We start from the raw sequence: 22,385 nt of genomic DNA on the forward strand, positions 1-22,385 counted from the left end.
GTTGTTCAGTTACTCTCATTTTCTTAGTTAACGTAGTGCAATAAGCTTACATGCACGTTGCACAAAATTCAAAGGTCCTGAGGGGCATATAGTGAAACATAAGCCTCCTTCCTCTTTTTCCTCTGCTACCCAGTTCCACCCGAGAAACAACCATGTTGCTGGCATTGTGGTAAATTTCCATTTTCCTAATCTTATCCTATTCAAATCAAATCAGGACAAAATAAGGACACCCAGGGAGTCAGGAAGGGAGTCAGCAACTTACTGTACCACTTTGTGCTGCTTCACAGATGAGAAGCATAAATGGTGGTGGGTAGGCGGTGGGTGAGAAACTTGCAGATGAATACAGATGAAAACCCAAGAAGCCCCAGTGCAGGCCATCATTCTGAGCTGCAAAATGCCTGCAGGGGGACAGTGTGGACAATGTGGAATCATCAGTCTGATCTCCCAGAGCATTTGCAAAACCACTTTTTTAAGGTCATATAAAATATTAATAAGATGCATATATTTATTTACTGATGCAGAATATGAGTGACTCATGTTATTGTTACCACTACACGGAAAATTGTCTGCGACACTGCAAAGGGGCTGTTACCACAAAGGAAGATTCTGGAAAGGTGGAAATGTACAAGAGCTTTTTGGGAGGCGACAAATCAGTGAGAAGTGTCCAGGATCCAAGATTCATCTCAGAATCGTACTAGGGCAGATGCTAGGCTGCTGTGGGTTGAGGACTCAGAGAAAAAAGAGCAGGTCATAGACAACTGTGTTACTGTTTGGCTGTGAAGCAGAAAGACAGAGCTAGGGCACTCGTGTGATCACGGGAGTGAGTTTTTTTTTTTTAAATAAGAGACTTGAACATCAGCCTTACCTCCTTACCTCTTGTTACAGACAACTTACTGTTGGAGCAGAGCAAGTTTTCTAGAGAGTCACACACGGCCACCCCATCTTCAGTACACACCCCACGTCCTGCAACTATAGATACCCCTTACTTTGCCATGGTCTGGGTCAGGGATGACTGACAAGGGCTAATAACCGTAGCTGGTATTGACTGGATACATCCTGTCCTATCGAATTTACACACATTCTGCAATGGCATCATGACAAAAATCCAGCTTGGTACTTAATAGCTGTACAGCAGGTGCAAGAAGGTGAGCAGACTAAGGTTTAGAGAGAGTAGCCAGTTTTCTGCAGGTCATCAGCTCGTAAGTGGCAAGGGTGTTATCAGACCCCTGCAGCCCAATAACAGAAGCCACCGTGCTACTATCTCACCCCTGTCAGCGACTCACAACAATATCAAGAAGTGTGTGAAAGCATGAAGAGATGTCTGATCATACAGACCAAACCTCTGTAGCCGTGGAGTCCACGAATGTAGAGCCTGGGTCCACTGTCTCTGCAGTTCCGTCTCATTTACATATGTCATTGTAAACACAACTAGCCTGACCATCGGCAGCTGTGGCCCTGGAGATTCCAGTGACCAGCCAGGGTGCAAACAAACTGAAAAGAATGCAGATTTATCCAGCGTGTGCTAACTCAACACAGAGGAATCTGTTGGCTTTGATGCGAGAGGCAGGTGTATACCTGAGAGGGAGAGAGGAGTTGGTCAGCGATGTGTCTTTATTCTGGTGCCCAGAAGATGGGTCAGACTCCAGAGTGGATGTTGCTATGGGGGTTTTGTAGATGTGAGCAGCAGCAGCTATCAGGTGTGTGTGTGTGTGTGTGTGTGTGTGTGTGTGTTTTAAGATTTTATTTATTTATTTATGAGAGCTACAGAGAGAGAAAGAGAGGCAGAGATGCAGGCAGAGGGAGAAGCAGGCTCCATTCAGAGAGCCCGACGTGGGACTCGATCCCGGGTCTCCAGGATCACGCCCTGGGCCAAAGGTAGGTGCTAAACAGCTGAGCCACCCAGGGATCCCCTATCAATTGTGTTTAAGGAGATTACCCTGGGTAATATGGGTGGACGTCATCCAGTCCTTTGCAGACTTAGAATACAAAAAAGTAGGAGTCCCTGGAGTAAGCGATCCAGCTTCAAAACTGTAACACTGACATCCTGAGTCTCCAGCCTCCTGCCTGCCCTACTAATTTCAGCCCCCTAGATCATACAAGCCTGTTTCCCAAAGGCAAATCTCAGTATATAGCAATCTGGTTGGTAGATAGATAGACCTCCAGAACCTATATAGGCATCTCTCTACCTACCTACCTGCCATCTATCAATCCATCACCTATCAATCAACCCATCAATCAATTGATCTATCATCAGTTTATCTATTATCTATCCATCATGTTGGTTTTGTTTCTCTGGAAACTCCTGACTGATACAGTCATTATGAAGAGGCAGAGCTAGATCACGGAGGGTCACAGGTCACTCTCCTGTTGCCACAATCACTTTCTTTTATGTTGACTGTGGCTTGCTTACTCATGTCTGGGGCTTCTTTCTGGACCGGTGTTCAGTATTTCTTCTTTGATTTCTGAGTGCTCTCCTGTTTGTTCAGTATTCTTCATCTTTGCCATCAAATATTTTTCCTCTCTCTTGATCTTTATGCTTTCTTCTCTACTTTTCATCAGTAATTCTACATTCTTTTTTCTTTCTTTCTTTTTTTTCAGTTTATTTATTTAAGTAATCTCTACACTCAACATGGGGCTTGACTTCTGGACTCTGAGATCAAGAGTCGCATGCTTTTCCAACTAAGCCAACCAGGCACCCTGGTAATTCTGTGTTCTTTTAATTGCATCAAAAGACTTGTGCAAAATACCATCCCTACAAGAGTCACTATGCACCCATCACTTTACTATGCCAGTTAAGAAGCATGGTTTCCTGTGATCCCCGGAACTGAATGCCTGCTTTGGCTCTAATAGATTCAGGTGAAAATCATGTCCAGTGGTGTTAATTAATTATGCAATTCATCCCTGAACATGGTATTTATATCTGTCAGCCAGGTGTGAATGCTAAGGGACTTGCCTTTTTTACCACATCAATACCTAACCATTGTTTTATTGTAAATTTCGTCTCTACTTTTGGATGACAAATCCAACTGTTAACTCAGAAAGTTAATGTTTACAAAGGTAACATAGCTCTGTAATTTTATCAAAGGTCACTCAATAAAATATAATAGAGGTTTGGTGCCAGATAAATCTCTTTACAGAAACATGGCTCTTGTAATTTATGGTTTGAAAGCAAAAACAACAATTTTATTCTCTACAAATGTATTTCATTACTTTCATGCAGTACATTCCATAGCTAAGGAAATCTTTACCTTTTTTCTTGTCCAGTTAGTGTGTGCACTTTTCAGTTTTAATGGAAGAAATAGATCCCTAGGAGAGAATGAACATATATTAAACATATGTACAAATATTTAATAATAAAGGTAGAAAATATATTACAAAATAAAGTAAGAAATTTTGTTTCCTCCAGTGCCCTTTTTCTTTTAAAATCTTCTTTGTAAATTATTTTTCTTGGTTCCCTATGCTGCTTAAATTTTCTCTGATGTCTTTGCAATGATATTGCTCTGCAGATACCTGAATTATATCAGATCTACAGATCACATGAGTATGTAGCCATAGCAACGGACAGGCCAGGTAATGGTTCTGATTTTATATAGATTCATGAGCCCTTAAAATTAGACCTTTTTCATTTTAATGAAAAAGGGGGGAACCATTTCTACCCTTAAGAAGTATGTATACTTTGTATTTTTACCCTTTACAATCATGTGCACAAATGATTGATTTACAATTAATACAAGCCTTGGATCCAGCATATAAAATGTTCTATTTTGAAAATCAGAAGTATGAATTGTGCATCAAAATAGAAAATCTGTAAACCTCACCACTTCACATTAGTAGAAAGAATGGTTCTACATAATATTACGATTTGAAGGTCTACAGGTTTGCTACTTTAAAAATGTGTACAATGTGTGAAAGCGAGCTTTGCTTTTGCAAAGATAACATTTTGCTAGGCGACATCTAAATCTCATGAATTCCCAATTAGATCAGCAATAATGAGATGTTATCTTAGGAGAGAATGTCTTAATTAGTGAGTGCAGCTTAATCTGGTGTTTGCAGAAGTGCCTTTACATCACGTGTGGAACCTGCATTACATCTGATTTTCTCTACCTACACCCTCCTTTCTAATGTGCAGGGAACTCTCCAGGATTTTACACCAACCCTACGAGATGCTGACGTTAACTTCTGAGGGCATATGTTATGGTGCACGTTTTCCAAGGTAGTATTTAAAACAAAAAATATTAACATCAATAAAGTTCTCCTGCTGTGACCAACTCATTCTCCTTAAAAATTGCCAACTAATCTGCATCATAGATAATATTTAACTTTTAAATCTTCCACTGTTCGTGCCACCCGAAATCATTCTCATCAGAACCTCCTCTGAATTATCCATTACTTTTTTTTTCTTTTTGGGATCGTATTAATTTGAGAGACAGAGTGAGAGCAGAGGGTGGAGCACAGAGGTAGGAGAAGCAGACTCCCCATTAAGCGGGGAGCTCCAGGCGAGGCTCTATCCCAGGAACCCCCATCGTGACCTGAGCCAAACGCAAAAGCTTAACCGACTGAGCCACCCACGCGCCCCTGTGTCATCCATTACTCTTAAGAATTAGTATTCACAGCAGAACCTTAAATGCATCTTACGACGCACAAGCAGCTAGTCTCAACAGACTACTTACTGTATGATGCCAAGTGTGTGACATTCTGGAAGATGCGAAACAGTGCAGACAGTGAAAAGATCAGCGATTGTCAGAGAGAAAGGGGGGCACAAATAGTGCACAGAGACTTTGAGAGGCATCAAAAATACTCTGTGTGACATTTTAATGACACATATATGTCACTATAAATTTGTCCAGCCGCACTGAACGTACACCACCGAGAGCGAAAGCTAAGGTCACCTGGGGACTGGCGATGATCACGTGTCCATGAAGATGTATCTGGGGTGAGGGGTGGAGTGTGCATGCGATGGGGGAGATAATCTATGGGAAATCTCTGTGCCTCCCTCTCAGTTTTGTTGCAAATTAAAACTGCTCTTGGGATCCCTGGGTGGTACAGCGGTTTAGTGCCTGCCTTTGGCCCAGGGTGCAATCCTGGAGACCCGGGATCGAATCCCACGTCGGGCTCCCGGTGCATGGAGCCTGCTTCTCCCTCTGCCCGTGTCTCTGCCTCTCTCTCTCTCTCTGTGTGACTATCATAAAGAAATAAAAATTAAAAAAAAAAAAAGAAAAGAAAAGCTCTCCTTTAAAAAAATAAATAAATAAAACTGCTCTTAAAAAATAAGGCCTGGAAGAAAAGAATTGACATCCTGTTGTCCTTGCTTCCTCCTTGTTCCGCATATGAAATGGATGCTCCTGGGTTCCTGCAGCACTTGGTCTTGTCAGTACGAATGTCCATGTGGACCCCTCCAAGCCTCTTGACTTCTTTCTCCTTCTGTTGGCCACTTGCCATTTCCTAGCTTCTGTGGGGACGCCACACGGCGGTGGAGGGTCTGGGGGCTGCAGGCATCTCCTCCCCACGCGGCCCCTGTGCGGATTCTCTATGCACTGTCTGCACCAAGTTGGTCCTTTTAAAACAGTCGAACAGGTTGTGTTCGTCTGTGGCTGATGGTCCCTGGGCCAGCCGTGTGACCGTGTTCTCTGAAAATGACAGCTGTGTCTCCTCGTCACTCACATTGCGAGGCCAGTAATTCCATCATCTTCGCTTTTACAGATGATGGACCTGGGGACTGTTGGCGTTAGCTGGCGGGATGAGGACTCACAGCTGGAGTTTTATCATTTCATCTTCGATAAGGTCTGAGGGTCACTGCAGCTGCAGAGTCGGGTATCTGAATTTCCTCATGGAGGGAAGTAAAGTGAATCTCACCAAATGAATCCCTGCCTGGCTCTTCCTGTGCGAGGAAAAGCCGGTTCCATGTGCTGAGAGGACTTACAGATTGAGGGAGCCAAGACTTTTATGAAAAAAGTGAGTAATGCCAGAGAGCAGGCTGTGGAGCCTCTCATGGACCCCCTCCTGTCTTTGGGCCCACGTTCTAGCACCACAAGGAATCGTGTGCAGCCTCTTCCCCAGGGAGGAACCACACAGTCTCACTTGGACATATGCGAATTTAGATGCTCCGGGAAAAAAATGTTGCGAGTTCCGGATTAAATACATTTAAAAAGAGTTTATTTTTCTGTATTTGTTTTGCTTGTATGTTTTAAAAACCAGGACTTCTAGAATATTTGGCCTATCGGTTCCATCTCTGGGAGAGTGACATAATAGGTGTCAACTCACCAATGTGCAGGCCTGCAGAACCCCAGTTTTCTGGACTCCCCAGTACCTGGGACTCCACCCCACGGAGTGTTCTCGAAAGGAACTGTTGTGTTAAGGCCTTTCTCCTCATGGCGAATACACTGAACCACTGGCCATTTCCTAACCTGAGCTGCTGTGGGCATAGGAAACAAGCAACGGTATTGCCAGATTCTAATTTAATTGGTCTGGGGAGACACTGGAGCTTTTGAACACTACTCTAGTGTGGTTATTCTAGTGTGCAGTCAAGGTTGAGAACTCGTGGCTTAGGACTTAGCACAAAATCAGGTTATCCAGATGGCTTTGCAGTAGAGCTCCTGACTTAAAGTTAGATTCTTAGGAGGTAACAGTGAATAGTGATGGGTGAATGGGCCAAGGGGATGCCCAGAGCTGGAGAAGCTGGGAGGAGGGATGACTTCAAAGCCTATGTGGACTCTAGGGGCATCAGAGGCTTTTAAGATTTCTGTCGGCAGTGATAGAAGAAAGAAACTTTTTTTTTAATTAATTAAGGTTTTTTATTTTTGAATTTTAATTCCAGCAAGAGAGAAACTTAAAAAAAAAATACGGGAATACACTTTCCCCAGCACTTTATCTTATTTTTAGAGGGACGGTAAGCAGAAGGAGAGAGACTCTTAAGTAGGCTCCATACCTCGTGCGTGCCCAATACGGGGGCTCAACTTCAGGACCCTGAGATCCTGACCTGAGCTGAAATTGAGTCGGACGCTAAACCGACTAAATCACCCAGGCACCTCGACCTCCAGAATTTTATACTGTTGCTCTCTATCTGCCAGTCCTCACTAGCAGGGGACATGTGGCAAGGCAAGGCCACTACTGACCTCCAAGTGTGCAAGGTTGTTGAGCAGAGCGATAAATTCTATTTTTGTGGGACCTATGGCACCCATCAATCATCATTCTTCAAGGTAAACAGGGAGTCCTGATCTTTTAATTCTAAACTAACACTGGACACTAAACGCTTTCATCAGCCACCACCAGCGTGCTAGGCCTGGTCACTGTGAAGCCAATTCCAAATGATAGACTTTACTCCTCGTCCGTTGCGTAACTATTGCGATAAACTAAAAATACTCACGCTTCTTTCCGCACGTGCAATGTTCCACTAGTTAAAATGCACTGTTTCTATTTAGTTGGTAAACTGAAGCGAGTAGTCCGTAGGTTCCCCTGCAGCCTATTTATTCGCTGGGCTTTGTAGCTAGTATGCGATGCCTTCTCTCTACAGGAAACGGGTATTTCTTTTCCAATCTTAAATAATTAACCAGTGTGATTTTCCACCCTCTTTGGCCGCCAGAGCACATCCCAATTGTGAGCATCCGTTTTGTTTTCTGATACTTCTTCCCCAGCCCCTCTCCTCATACAATGAAAAATCACGTGCTGAGGTATGTTTCAAAAAGTGTGTGTTTAGATTTATTTTAAAATCCTGTCTACTTTCAGAGAAAAAGCTTGGGACTATAAATCTATTTGAGGGAAGGAGAAAATGCAAAATCAATTCTTTTTTTTCTTTTTTGGCTTTTATGCTTCAAAAGTCATTAATTTTTAATTTTCATCCTGAAAGCATTTTCTTTCCCATCCATACAGGGCCCAAGCATATCAGGGAATTTTAAGCAATTGAGAAGAAAAGTTTTGTTTCTCTTTTTACTCTTTTAATAACATTGAGTTGAAACTCTGGTTAAAGAAAGGCTTTGGAGACGATCCGGTCAAGGACCGTGCTCATGGGTCTCTTTGCTATGTATTATTTAGTATATCATACACGGAGAAATGAATTTTGGGCTTGGGATTTTGAAACTGATTTTCAAAAAAAAAGAAAAGAAAAGAAAAGAAGAGAAGAGAAGAGAAAAGAGAGAAGAGAAGAAGAGAAGAGGAGAGGAGAGGAGAGGAGAAGAGAAGAGAAAGAAGAGAAGAGAAGAGAAGAGGAAAGAAAGGAAAGAAAGAAAGAAAGAAGAAAGAAAGAAAGAAAGAAAGGAAAGAAAGAAGAAAGAAAGAAAGAAAAAGAAAGAAAGAAAGAAAGAAAGAAAGAAAGAAAGAAAGAAAGAAAGAAAGAAGAAAGAAGTTTTCAAAAGGATGTTTTGGGTCCAAGTTGGGCTTCTATGGCGTCATGTTTGCCAGTGTGCACACCCTGCGTCCCCCGCCCCCCGCAGCTCCGTGGTGCCACAGCTGCCCATGGGCACCTGCCCATGTCACCTGCCTGGCACGGGCCCTGCCATAACCTCAGAGTCCTTGTGATCACCTGGGTCTCTGTGTCCTGATCCCACTGGAGGCCCAGCGACGGAGGAGGAGGGCAGTGAGTGCGAACAGACGGCCAGGGCCCAGCACCAGGCCGAGGAAGGAAGTAGCTGCCTTGCCTTTGCCATGGCCCATGCGGCCCCCTCATCTGCCCCTCTCATCTGCCCCTCCCGCCACCCTCTTCCGGGCTCCTCCCTCAGCCAGCGGGGGGGGGGGGGGGGGGGGGGTTGGGATGCTGCACCGGCCTGTGCTCTGCTCGGGATCTGCCACCCTGCGCCTGCGCTTCCTGCCTGTGCCCCTGTTCCCTCCCTGTCCCACTGTAACGCTGCCATCAGGCTAAGCTTGCACCACTGAACATTGCTGGAGTAAGTAGTTTTCCAGGAGCCTCCAAAAGGAGGCTAGCTTGCATCTAAGTTGGAATAAATGCATATAGCATAAAAACTGACTTAATTTTTTGTGGTATCTCAGACCATTTTCTTAACAATGGAAAAATCTCTCTTTCAAGGCTTGTTTGCAAGGCCTTTCGCCCCATATTGTCCACTGCTTTGTTCTCAACTTCACGCCCCAGCCTCGTCAGAGTGAATCTGTTCTGATTTAGCGCTACCATGGCTTGTTCTTTCTTTCTTTTTTTACTTCTATTGTGCATTTTATTCTGGCGGATAGAGTTGTTTGCATGTCCTGATTTCTATAAGCTACTTGAGGGCAGAGGTAAAATTGCAAATTATCTTATCATTTTCCACCAATTTTAATGGAAACTGCAACTACTTTCTTTACAGAGAGATTTCTATTTGAAAACCCACCGCACTCACCCTCACCATACCTCCATCCTTTGCTGCCCCACACTCAAGTAGGAGACTAGATTTGTTTAATGTTGGCACCCGCAGGCATATAGACCTGAATTAAAAACATGTTGATGTTGTGCATTTGTGTGTGAGTTGGCTTTTTTATAAATGCACAATTCTTTAATTGAACATTTACAGTTTAATAAAACTGTTCCATTTGTAAAATAATTTTCATCCATCTGGTGAAATGTCAAAAAATATCTACTTAAAACTTATGCTTAAATAAAAATTCTCTTTTTCTTTTAAAGATTTTACTTATTCATGAGAGACACAGAGAGAGAGAGAGGCAGAGACACAGGCAGAGGGAGAAGCAGGCTCCCTGCAGGGAGCCCGACGTGAGACTCGATCCCAGGTCCCCAGGATCACAACCTGAGCTGAAGACAGTTGCTCACCCACTGAGCCACCGAGGTGCCCACTTATCTAAAAAGTCTATTTAGGGCCACTATGTGATATAAATGGGGTGCAGAGAGGTAGTGTGGTTCTGCAGAAACAAGAGTTTTATTCTTTATAGCAACTTTAATAGTTATATTTTTCTTAATCAGGTGACTGACTTATCCATGTTTTCCTATTTCTCCGTTGTTGTTACCTGAGTAACAACAAATATTGAGCTATTTTTAACTTTTTCTAAGTTTATGCAGAAGCCCTAAAATTGGAAAGAAAAGCCTTGTATTCACAATGTCTATTTTCCCAGAGTAGAGGGAAACTTTTGCTAGTAGAAGTTTAATTTGCAAGGCACAATTTATAACACTATAAAGAGACATTTCTCTTGAAACCAAGAGCCCTATCATTTCTTTTCTCCTTCGACATCTGCAGAGTGAGAGTAAATATTTCTTAATTTAGAGGAAGGTAAGGCTATTTTTCAAGTGAATCCCCTAAATTAATCCACAGGAGGAGGCGTGCTGTCCTCCATCACACGTCTGCCTTAAATATAGTACCTACACAGATGAGGCAAACACAAAAATAGCTTCAGATTTAAATAGGTGATATTGTCTTGTATAGAAAAGATGAGTCTCATCGGTGATGTAAAAGTAGCTGATTTTTATACTTCTGGATTTGCAGTGGGTTTATTTTTTTCATAGAGTTCCTTTATTTGGTATGTAATTAATGGAGAGATTTAGCTTTGCCCTTCAGAAGCTTTTCATTTTTCTAGTAGGATTGAATCACTTGCTAATCATGAACTAATGCTATATTTTTGGCTACCTATCCATCTATTTTCTGTCTAAGTCATTGATTTATCTACAGCTTGTCTTGTCCTAGAAGCTTCAAAGGTGGTAACATGTATTAGGTAATGGTATCCTTACTTATTTATTGTCCTACTTATTGTCCTCAATTTGAAGATATCAGATTCTAGCAATATGAAGTTTAAGATATCAAGGAATGATGTCAAATAAGAAATATTTAAACACACACACACGCACACACACACAACCCAGGGCAGCCCGGGTGGCTCAGCGATTTAGCACCTACTTCAGCCCAGGGCGTGATCCCGGAGACGTGGGATTGAGTCCCACATCAGGCTCCCTGCATGGAGCCTGCTTCTCCCTCTGCCTGTGTCTCTGCCTCTCTCTCTCTCTCTCTCTCTCTCTCTCTCTGTGTGTCTCTCTCTCTCTGTCTCTCATGAATAAATAAATAAAAATCTTAAAAAAAAAAAAACCAGCCAGTATCCAAAATATTTCAGTTGCATTTGCCTGTTGTTATGTGCCCAACGTGCCGTATCCACATATTGGTAGCAGATCCACCGGGCCAACCTCAAGTGGCTCACTCTGATGCACTTATGTGGCCTGGTAAGTAGAGGGATCTTATCTCCTGCGGCTTCCAGCCTTGGTGGGCTCAGGCTGCCATAACCAAGTTCCACACACTTAAACAACAGAAATATATTTTCTCACAGTTCTAGAGCTTGGACGTCAGGGATCAGGATGTCAGCATTGTGGGATCTTAACAGCATTCACGTTGCTACAGCAAAACAGAGTCTGGGTGATTTATGAACTGGCAGGAATATATTCTTCACGGTTCTAGAAGCCAAGAAGATTGAGACCAAGATGCTGAGCAGATTCGGTGTCTGGTTCATAGATGACCATCTTCTCGTTGTGTCCACAAGTGGCAGGAAGATGAGGGAGGTCGTTGGTGTCTCTTTTTCAGGAGTGCAGCCCCATGACTTTATCACCTCCCAGATGCCCCACCTCCACATAACATCACATTGGCAGTTAGGATTTTTAAAAAAGTTTTGTTTATTTGTTTATTTATTTATAAGTAGTCTCCACACATAATGTGGGGCTCAAAGTCACATCCCTGAGATCAAGAGTCGCATGCTCTACCAACTGAGCTAGCCAGGTGCGCCAGGAGTTAAGATTAAATATATGAATTCTGGGGTATGCAGACACTGGGCACACAGCAGTTGAGTCCTGGTGAGAGCGCTCATTGTGGCTTATAGACCGCAGCCTTCTAGCTGTGTCCTCCTGTGTTGGAGAGACGCTGCTCCGGTGTCTCTTCCTCTTCTAATAAGAGCACCAGGAGCACCCTGTCCTCATGACCTCATCTAAATCTAGTCCTGTACCATGGGCCCATCTCCATAGAAGATCATGTTGGCAGTCAGGATGTGAACACATGAATGGGGGGGGGGGGGATGCAATTTAGTGTGTAACACCTCTCTCTCTGTTTTTAAAAGATTTTATTTATTTATTTGAAAGAGAGAGTACAATCAGGGGAGCCACAGAGGGAGAGGGAGAAGCAGGCTCCCTGCTGAACAGGGAGCCCGACTCAGGGCTCGATCCCAGGACTCAGGGATCACATCCTGAGCTGAAGGCAGATGCTTAACTGACTGAGCCACCCAGGTACCCTGCACCTTTGAGTTTAGATGAAATTTTAAGCTCACACTTTGAGGTCTGTTTTTGCTTCTAACACGTGGGACAGAGAGATGAAACATAAAACGTAAAAACGGAAGAGTGATCGCCAAACTCCCAAATGAAGAGATCAGTTTTTTGGGGGACTAGGAACCAAACAGAAGCTCCAAGCAGTGGGGTGACCAGGGCTGCCGGACTCTCAGTTCACAGCAGGTAGACATTAGGTGTTTGACTTCTGCCAAATTATGGACAACCCCACCATGAGTGTGTGCAATAGTCCATCCCTTCCTGAAACAAGAATATCAGTGCCTGTGGGGCTTCACCCACCCTCTCCATTAATATTTCACTACCATTTGTCCGTGTGCCTATTTATTTTACGTTTATCTAAAAAGACTGAATGATTGAACAAAAGATGCTGTAAGAAAGATTTAAATGCCATCAAATATTCAATACTGTTTTCCCCTTCAAAAAGTAATTGTCTACAGAACCAGAACGAAAGTTGGATTTCCTACAATAATAAAATCTTTCCTTACTGGGAAGGAAATCTTTTGGGTCTTTTTTTTTTTTTTTTTTTTTACAGCTCACTGCTGTGTGCAGGAGAGTGCTATCTAGCCCACAGTGAGCCTTGATAATGTAGTCAAGTGAGACACAGCAGAACACAGCAAAGCCCTCCTTTTTATACTGGATTCAAAAGGTCTTCGCTGATACAGATATTTTGCTTTAGAATCCATTCTGCTATGTCTGGGAGCATTTTCTCTACGTGACCTCCTCTTCAGTGACAGGGACAGTTCTGTATCCCAGCTGCAGCACGCGAAGTATGTGTCTGCAGAACGTCTGCAGATGGATAAGGGGCAGCTGTTCCGCTCATTGCACATTTTATGTACTGGCTCTTACCCAGATGTATCTCTTCATCTTATTTTTCCCTCGTACAGTTGCTCTTGAACTGAGTATCACAGCTTTCTGTTAAAAATTTAACTAAGTACTCTATTACTGAGATTAAAATATTTTAAAATATATTCTTTTTATTTTTTCAAAGAATACACATCACAGGTTGAGTTAATAAATAATACACCTTGACAACAGAAAGGCTACTGGGAAAGACTCAGGATGAAGTAGGTTGAGTTCTTCAATTAGGAGGCTCAGAAGCAGGGACTGTTCTTTCACGCTTTGCCAGCACATCCTCTTTACAAACATAGGGATACGTTAATTGAATGAGTGCAGTTGCAAGAGGATACAAGGATGGACATCTTTAAAATACACACAAACACACACATACGCACGGACATTTCTTAGAGAAATCCGTGCCTATATTGAATGTTGAAGTTTTTTCCCAGGTGTTACTCTAGCTGAATAATATACCAACATGTAATTCATGATCCTCAAGAGGGAAAATGAGCAGAATAATATTATTGTGCATGAACTCTGCCTTTCAGAGATGCACATTAACCTGTGCTCTTTTTATCACTTGGAAAGAGCAATAGCAAGTATCACCCCCCGCACAAAATAGCACTCAGTCAAAATGACTTTGGGGGGAGAATGCTTGAATGATTCAGAGCCAGGGAAGCTGCGTGACATGCAAGAGAGGGAGACACGCATGTGAGCAAAGGCGCAGGTGTGGGAGTTCTTATCAGCCGCACAGTTTGGATGACCATTCCCCGACAATCCCCTAATATCGCCTGTCAGTCCAGACTCATTCAAACTTGGAACTGAAGAAATCCCAATGAATTTCTGCTTAATCAAGAGTGGTGTACCTCTGAAGAGTGACATGTACAGTCATAGCCCAGTTGTCTCCCGTAGTCCCTCAAATAAATGTTCCTGCCCTTTTGTCACTTCCTTTCGAGCACTATATACAGTCAATGGAATTCATTATAAAGGACCAAAACATCAACCATTCTGTTGCTTCTTCATAAGCACATAAAGGATGACACTGCCCACAATGTCTCCATCTTGCTTGGCAATGCCTGGCGAAGCTCATTTCCAGGACATGGGCTTGAGAGGAGGTAAGAAGTGTATTTCTACCCCTTCTAGCCCAGTTGCATTGTCACCATAGAGCAAAGCACACCTCCAGGACAGCACATCACCCACCCAGCAAAGCAAAAACCAGAGCTGGCCTGCATGCTCCAGCCGCTGTCCCTCTTTTCCTTTCCCACCAGCTGTGGCCAGCTCTGTGTCTAAATACAAGAGGGTAGGTTTCCATATCAGACAGACCTGGTTGTATTTTTGGTCCCACTTGTAACTTTGGGAATCCACTCAACCTCTGGGATTCCGGGTCTTCCTTTGCCAGAGTGATGTGTCAATGCCCACGTTATGGGGTTAATGAGGAAGATTCACCAGCAGACATCTAGAAAGAGTGAGGCAGGATGCCAGGCGCTTGAGAGGTCTGATAGACTCAGAAGTGCCTTTTTCTGTCTGGGTCTCCCATGGGGACATGGCCATCTTAATTGGGCCTTCCCCGACAAGCACAATGTAAGCGAGAGCCCGCAGTCCCCAGATGGTCTACAATCAGAACCATGTTGGCAGGGGTAGCCCCAGTGGCGCAGCGGTTTAGCGCCGCCTGCAGCCCAGGGCATGATCCTGGAGACCCTGGATGGAGTCCCACGTCAGGCTCTCTGCATGGGACCTGCTTCTCCCTCTGCCTGTGTCTCTGCCTCTTTCTCTGTCTCTATGAGTAAATAAATAAAATATTAAAAAAAAAGAACCATGTTGGCAGAGCATACAGCAGTGGCCCGTGGCTCTGTGTGTGACTGCACAGAGGAGTGTGAAAACCTAGCTGTTTAAACCGAGTGGAAGTAAATTTTCTTTTGATATTCTTCCCAAACTCTCCCACTTCAACAAACACCAAATCCTCAAATTCATGAATTGCCCACAGGTAAGCAATTACTGGTCTCTCACCCCTTCATCCCAAAAGCTTTCCTTCAAATGAAAATCTTCCAGCAAGACATTCTACCTCTGGAGGAGGGGGGGAAAACACCCAGAAAACACAAAGCCTGAGTCTGTACACATACTACAAAGGATGGTGGTTCCCTGCTTAGCTGAGCCGTGTCTTCTGTGCCTGGGTCTCTTCATAGTGTCTTATGTTTGCCTTAGGTGCTTATTTTGGTTCAAAGTCTTATGAAATCTGCCAGAGGAGAGAATGTGGGTCTGAGCACTTCCAACTCCCTATGGCCGAGGAACTTGAAAAGAATGTGCTAAATTTCACTGCCTGGTCTCTAGCCTGTCCTGACCAGATGATCTTGCTCTAGTAACCAGGTGAGATCATGGCAGCTTCATTATTAGCATCCACAGCCCCACATGCCACCTTGGATGTGACAAGCACCAGCCTGCGAATCTTCTTAAAGAATGCAAGAAGAAACTTTTTTTCCTCTTGGAGATGCTCAACAGGTGGTCTGGCTAATTGTTCTCCTGAAACCTAATAGTTTCCCAATTTAAACCACCCTATAAGGTGTGTTGAGGGCTGTGGAATGCGGACCCTGTAGTCAACACATCTCTTATTCTCTTATCTTCGCATCAGTGATTAAAGCCAAAGGCAGGCCTTTCTCAGCCCAGAGTGAAAGAGTGAAAGACTAGGACCATGCAGGAGATGCTGTATTTTCTAGAAGGAATACTGTTCAGGCTTTAGGTGGTTTTCTCTGAATTCAGCTATTTCTTTTTTTTCCCAAGTAAATTTCTTTCTTTGTTCCTGTCCCCTAGGTGAAGTCCCCAAAACACTTTATGGCTCTCCTATGTGCTTGGCTCATAAAGTCGCACGCATTTCTTTACCCGCTAAGCTGAAATTTCTGAGTCTGGGCAATTGGAATGGTTTAGCACGCAGAGTCCTTTCTGACTGCTGGGCTCATTGTCAGCTGCCCAACCCGCATGAATCCTTTACAACTGTATGACAACCACATTCCATAGGCGTTCGTGTCACCCCATCTGCAAATGGAAGAATGGAGATACCACCTGGTTAGGGACTTGTCAGGCATGCTGCTTGGATGGTCATAGTCACATCTGTCTTCTCAAACCGGAGTTCTGAATGCTTGCTCAGCCCTCCCCATGGCCATGTGAAAGCATTAGGACATGTAAGCAAAATAATGGGTATAAAGTACAGAGCAATCACAAAATGGGAGTTGCTTACTGGGTACTTATCTCAAAGATACAGATGTAGTGAAATGATGGGATACCTGCACCCCAATGTTCAAAGCATCACTGTCCACAGTAGCCAAACTGTGGAAGGACCCACGATGTCCTTCGACAAATGAATGGATAAAGAAGATGTGGTCTATATACACAATAGAATATGACTCAGCCTTCAGAATACCCACCATTTGCTTTGACGTGGATGGAGCTGGAGGGTATTATGCTGAGTGAAGTAAGTCAGTCAGAGAAAGATAATTATATGGTTTCACTCATGTGGAATATAAGAAATAGTGGAAGGGGCCTTAAAGGAAGGAGGGAACCTGAATGAGGAAAAATTAGAGAGGAAGACAAACCATGAGAGACTCCTTACTCTGGGATATAAATAAAGGGTTGCGGAAGGGGAGGTGGGTAGGGGGATGGGGAGACTGGATGATAGGCACTGAGGGGGGCACTTGATGGGATGAGCACTGGGTGTTATACTACATGTTGGCAAACTGAATTTAAATAAAATTTTTAAAAAAACAAAACAAAACAATGGGGTGGCTGTTTTCCTGAAATGGTATCAATCCTGTGACTTCTTACCTTCTGTCTCTGTCCCGCATGATTCATCCCTTTCACTACAGGACTTGCATGATACTTACACGCTGTATAAGTAATCACACTGCCATCTCTTGGAGTGATGAGCAAAATCTTATTCTTCCCCCATAAGCCTCCATCAGTAACCATCCTTCCTCAGGCAAGCCTTGTGCCTAACTAATCATTCCCTACCCTGGGCCTTGTAAGACGCGTGGAAGGAGGGTCACATTGGGTATATTGATCCAATGGCAACTACTGATTGAACGTGTGGCTTTCAGAAGGAAAATATAGGTCCTGAAAGGTATGGGCTTTCCATAGACTTTGCCTGGGTAAGATCCTGCTCTAACTCAACCCTCTGCCTTCTGTCTCAGCATGGGCTAATCTGGTCTGAGAATCAAACCTATTTCAAGGCTGAGACAAATATAGTCCTTCAAAATGTTTTTCTAATTCTGTATGGGTTATCTATAGAAGTGTAAATGGTTCACAGCAAGGAACTGCTTTTCAGAGAAAGACAAGTAGGATACAGAAATATCTAGGTTTACCTGTTCCTTAACTTCGAAAAGGGGAAGTATTTAAAACAGAATTTCTTTATAAAGAATCATTTGGAAAAGGTTCTAGATCTTCATCGTACATAACCAGCTTTCTAGGGAATTGAGATTATTTTGTAATTAGGATATTTGGACTGACCTTAGTCTTGCAGATTGCAAAAATTCAAAAGCATTCATAGAGTATAAGAAGAGAGCGGGGCAAGATGAGCATAGACTTGACCAAACAAAAAAACCCCAAAACTCAAATTTAAATCTGCATTGAAATTATTAAAGAGTGGAACAGACACACACACACACACACAAAATCAATTTTCTGGCCTCTAAAAATGTGGGACACTTTCCCAGACTGCAGAAAAATGGGGAACATGGATTTAAATGGAAAAAGATTAAAATTAGAAATGACAAAGAAAAGAATCTGAAGGTGATTTGAAAGCACGTGGAACAGATATAATAGGATTTGTGACAAAAGAAAATGTCACCATAGTGAGAAAACATGATTCCAGTTTGAATGGGTTCAAAGGGCTTCAGGAGAAGTTAATCAAAATAGAACCAAACGAAGACACCATGATTTCAATAAAAGTGAAATAATATCCATAACTACCCTCGCAAATGACACAGGTGATGCAGAAAGTTAGCAACAATGGACTGGTCTCAAGCCACTCTGGAATAGTGGATACTAAAATATCAAGGGGTGTCTATAGAATATGGAGGGGTTAGTAATTGTGAGCCACAAATTCAACCTAAGATTCAACTCAACTAGGAAAGCAACAGAGAGATATTCTCAGGCATGCTACAGTTCATGGTACATGCCATATAAGTAGCTTTTCTGAAAATGAAAAAAAAATTACTTGAAAATATATTCCAGTGTACCAAGATTAGGATAATGAACATAAAATTCTTGCTGATGATGAGCCACTAATTAAATTATTTGTTCAGCTTAATAGACAATTATTGAAAATGCGGTTGTAATTAAAGTGATGAACTCACTTTAATGTTCAAAAATGATTAAATGGAAAGAATTAATTATGTAGTAACTGTTCTTGTTTAGGCACCTTCTGGATGCCACTCACTATATCTTAGAATTCATATGCCCTTTTTTTAGGCTTGTGATGAGCATATGATGTCATAGCCAAAACACTTAAGAGAAAAATATACGTGGCACTGTGTCCAAGATAACATGGATGTTTTGTAAGTACTAGGTTCAGGATGACAACAAAAAATGTGATGACTAATTAATTACATTACTTCTCTAATTTAGCAAAAATCTAGGCCTGTGGTTTCCAAATGTGTCTCCACATTGGAAAAGCAATGGGATTATCAAAATTTAGTGATGCCTGTGTGCCGCTCTCAGAGATTTTGAATTATTTTCTGGCATGTCATATGGTCTTTGGAGTTTTTAAAAATCACTGGATGGAGTTTTTAAAAATCACTGGATGATTGTAGCGTGCATACAATTTGGATGCCATTCACCTAGCGATAATATCTGATTTCCCTTGCAAAGACCAAGACACTGTGTGAGAGGAACGGGAAGAAGTTTATCTCTGTCTTTCATTCATGTGGAGTAATCCTCACTTGTGAGTGTGTTGTTCGTTTTGATAATTAGACTGCTTGAAGAACACTTAATTCACATTAGGGAACGCACTGGCAGGAAATGTAGAAGGTTCTAAAGGGGACATTCCAATGGAATGAGGTTGAGCTAGGTCAGTGGTGCTCAACTGGAGCAGAGGACTGTGCCCCAACACATCCCTGGCAATGTCTGGAGGTCCTTCTGGGTAGTCATGACCAGGGGGTGAAGAGGGAGCTGGAAATCTGGCTTTTGGTATCTAGAAGAAGCCAAAGATGCTAAAGAAAATCTAGGGGGAAGGCATGGGTTTCCACCAGAGAGCATCTAAGTCCTCAAGATGTAGGATGGTTAATTTTATGTGTCAACTTGATTGGGCCACAGGGTGCCCAGAGATTTGGTTATATCTTATTTTTGGGTATGTTTGTGAGGGTGTTTCCAGATGAGATCAGCATTGGAATTGGTTGACTTAGTAAAGCAGATGGCCCTCTCCAGTGTGGGTAGGCTTCATCCAATCTCTTGAGGGCATGAACAGAACAAAAAGATGAAGGAAAGGAGAAGCACTCTCTGCCTGACCCCATGGGTTGACCATCAGTCTTCTCCCGTCCTTAGACTGGCACTTAACACCACCAGCGCTCCAGTTCTCTGGCCTGTTGACCTGGGCTGGAACTAACCATATGTTTTCCTGCATCTCTGGCTTGTGGACGGCAGATCGAGGGACTTGTCAGCCTCCATAATCACATGGGCCATGCATATACACACATATGTGGTCCGGTTCAGTCCTGTGACTGAAGGAAACAGCCTGGTGTGAACTTCTCAACTGGCTTTATTTTATTTTATTTTATTTTATTTTTTTCAACTGGCTTTAAAAGGATCTTACTGCAAACAAATGGAAACCATGCTTCATTCACAAGTACCCAAAGCCAAGAACCCTACCCAAAAACGTATGCAGAAAGGGACAACCAATGACTCATACAATTTAACAGTCAGTAACTAGTTTAGGAAAATCTTTATCCAGGATACCTTAGTTGTAGCCATGTTCTCTGTTGAGCAGTGTACACAATAATATTTGGTAGTAACTCTGCTATTGTCAAACTGTAAGATAATTTATTCTGATGAATGAAATCAGGCATTATCCTTAGTGTCCACAAACCAGCTGTTTGGAGCAGTTCTTTTCCTGAAACTCTTCCCCAGAATAATTTGTCATTTTCTATACACCAGCAATGGGTCAAAAAGGAAATAGTATCAGAAATCTTTCAGAGAATGTACCAAAAGAAAAAAAGATGTCACTTGAATGTAAAAAAAGTGATTTTCAGAATAAATTGTCAGCTGCTAATTTTAATCAGCAAAGATTTAAGTTCACCAGTTGACATAGCACAATGTCTTCCAGTTCCATCTGTTTCCTTTCTTTTAAGGCTGAATAATATCCTCTTATATGTATATATAGTTTCTTTATCCATTTATCTCTTGAAGGATGCTTGGGTTGTTTTCATATCTTGGCTACTGTGAATAGTGGTGCAATAAATACATAGAGGTGCAGATATGTCTTTAAGGTCTTGATTTCAATTCTTTTCGATATATACCCAGAAATGTGATTGCTGGATACCATGGTAGTTCTAATTTTCAGTTTTTGAGAATCCTCCATGCTGTCTTCCATAGTGCTCCACCATGTTGCATTCCCAACATTACAATACCGGTGGACAGAGGTTCCAATTTCTCCTCATCCTCAGCACTTGTTTCTTTTGTGGTGTTTTTTTTTTTTTTTTTTTAAATAATTGCCAACTTAACATGTGTGAGGTGATATCTCACTGTAGTTTTAATCTGCGTTCCTGTGATAATTATTGGTGTTGAACATCTTTTCATATACCTGTTTGGCCATTCGTATGTATTCATCAGGAAAATGTTTTTGCAAGAGAAATACATCAGTTACAGAAGAAATAAGCCAGGATAGAATACTGCATGAGTCTATTTAAGTCATGCAGAATATTGCATGATTCTACTTAAGTAATCAGACTCATAGGAGCAGGGAATACAGTGGTGGTTGCCAGGAGCTGAGTGGAGGGGGAAATGGAGAGTTTTGCTTCAACGAGTATAAAATTTCAGTTACAGAAGATGATTAAGTTCCAGAGACCAGCTGTGCAACATAGTGCCAAGAGTTAACAATATGTTATAAGGGCACTTCGGATTCTGTTAAGACAGTAAATATCACATAAGGTGTTCTTACCACAAAACAAACAAACAAAAACAAGGAACAAAAGGGCACACTTCAGGACGTGTTGGAGATGTGCATGGTCCTGACCGTGTTGGTCGGATCTGTAGATGTGTGCATGTGTCCAGGCTCATCAGGTCGTACACATTAAAAAATTAGTACCATTTTTAGTATGTCAGCTATACCTCAATAAAGCTGAAAAAATAAGAAGTAAAAGTCCAGCCACTAAAACCATTTACAGTATCAAAAGTAGAAATAGAAAAAAAAAAATCATGTTAAATTCAAGGCTAAGAAGATACCAAATAATTGATGTGAGAATCAATGGGAGGAAACTCATGTTTTTTCTTTTCATTTCTGAAAGCAATAACATATCAAGAAAAATTGAGAAAAGCACTTTAATAAAGAAAGCTTGCCTATTTTTAAAAGTCACAAGATAATGGAAAAATTTTCCATTTAAAAATTGTTAATCTGTATTAAAGAAGTCTTGCCAAAAAAGAACTGGGAATCTTTCATGAATTTATAGGCACTGTTTGCCAACCTGATCCAATTTTTCTCTTGTTGAAACTGCTTCATTAATTTAATGTGCAAGAAATAAATATTTGATGTGCAATTAGTTGGAGATTATTATGGCCATAATGGAACCTTTCCAAATAAACAGCTGCTCCAGCACTTTAAATGCATGAAAAGCAAGGCACAAAATGGAAAATATAATGACACACCAGCTCTACAGAGGAAAAAAAGTTAAAATATTCAATTAGTGAGTAAGACGGCTGCTCATTTAGAAGTTTGGTGATGGTTTATCAAAGCAGAACAACAAAAACGCAGCCACACATTTAGCCAGATATTCGTACACCTGAATCATTATGGAAATTCTCACCTGCAGATGTAATACATTCTTGCCCAAGAAGAAAATTTTATGGAAATAGATATTGATCCATTCTAGCAATTCTTCTCAGGTTATTCATTTTATGTATTTATGGATATAAGTCAACATGCATTTGTTGAATTTGATTATTCTATGTTAGCACGTATATGCATGCTATTAGTGCCTATTTCTACATCTACATATAATTGCAATGATCCCACTTCAGGAGGGAATGTCCTGGAAACTTTCTGGAAATTTTCAACACTGGCTGGGTTGTTTTAATTTTGGAGAAGCCTTTGACGTTTCATAGCACCTGC

The 22,385-nt window shown here is 42.0% G+C and overlaps 1 protein-coding gene across 2 annotated transcripts in view; it reads right to left on the minus strand.

The window, feature by feature from the left end:
• Nucleotides 1–359: 359 nt before the first annotated feature.
• Nucleotides 360–22,385, minus strand: part of PNPLA4 (patatin like phospholipase domain containing 4) — a 112,864-nt gene continuing 90,838 nt past the window's right edge. Inside the window, exons 7-8 of one of the 2 annotated variants that reach the window (XM_041740616.1) lie at nucleotides 3,249–3,306; nucleotides 360–398 (exon numbers count right to left, since the gene is read on the minus strand). In XM_041740616.1, the coding sequence (XP_041596550.1) occupies nucleotides 3,265–3,306 (42 nt within the window). In that variant the 3' untranslated portion in view covers nucleotides 360–398; nucleotides 3,249–3,264. Of the gene's footprint in view, nucleotides 399–3,175; nucleotides 3,307–22,385 lie in introns of those variants that run through there. The other variant, XM_041740617.1, reaches the window with a different exon arrangement.

The sequence above is a fragment of the Vulpes lagopus genome, chromosome X (assembly GCF_018345385.1).
Source record: "Vulpes lagopus strain Blue_001 chromosome X, ASM1834538v1, whole genome shotgun sequence".
NCBI classification, from domain to species: domain Eukaryota; kingdom Metazoa; phylum Chordata; class Mammalia; order Carnivora; family Canidae; genus Vulpes; species Vulpes lagopus.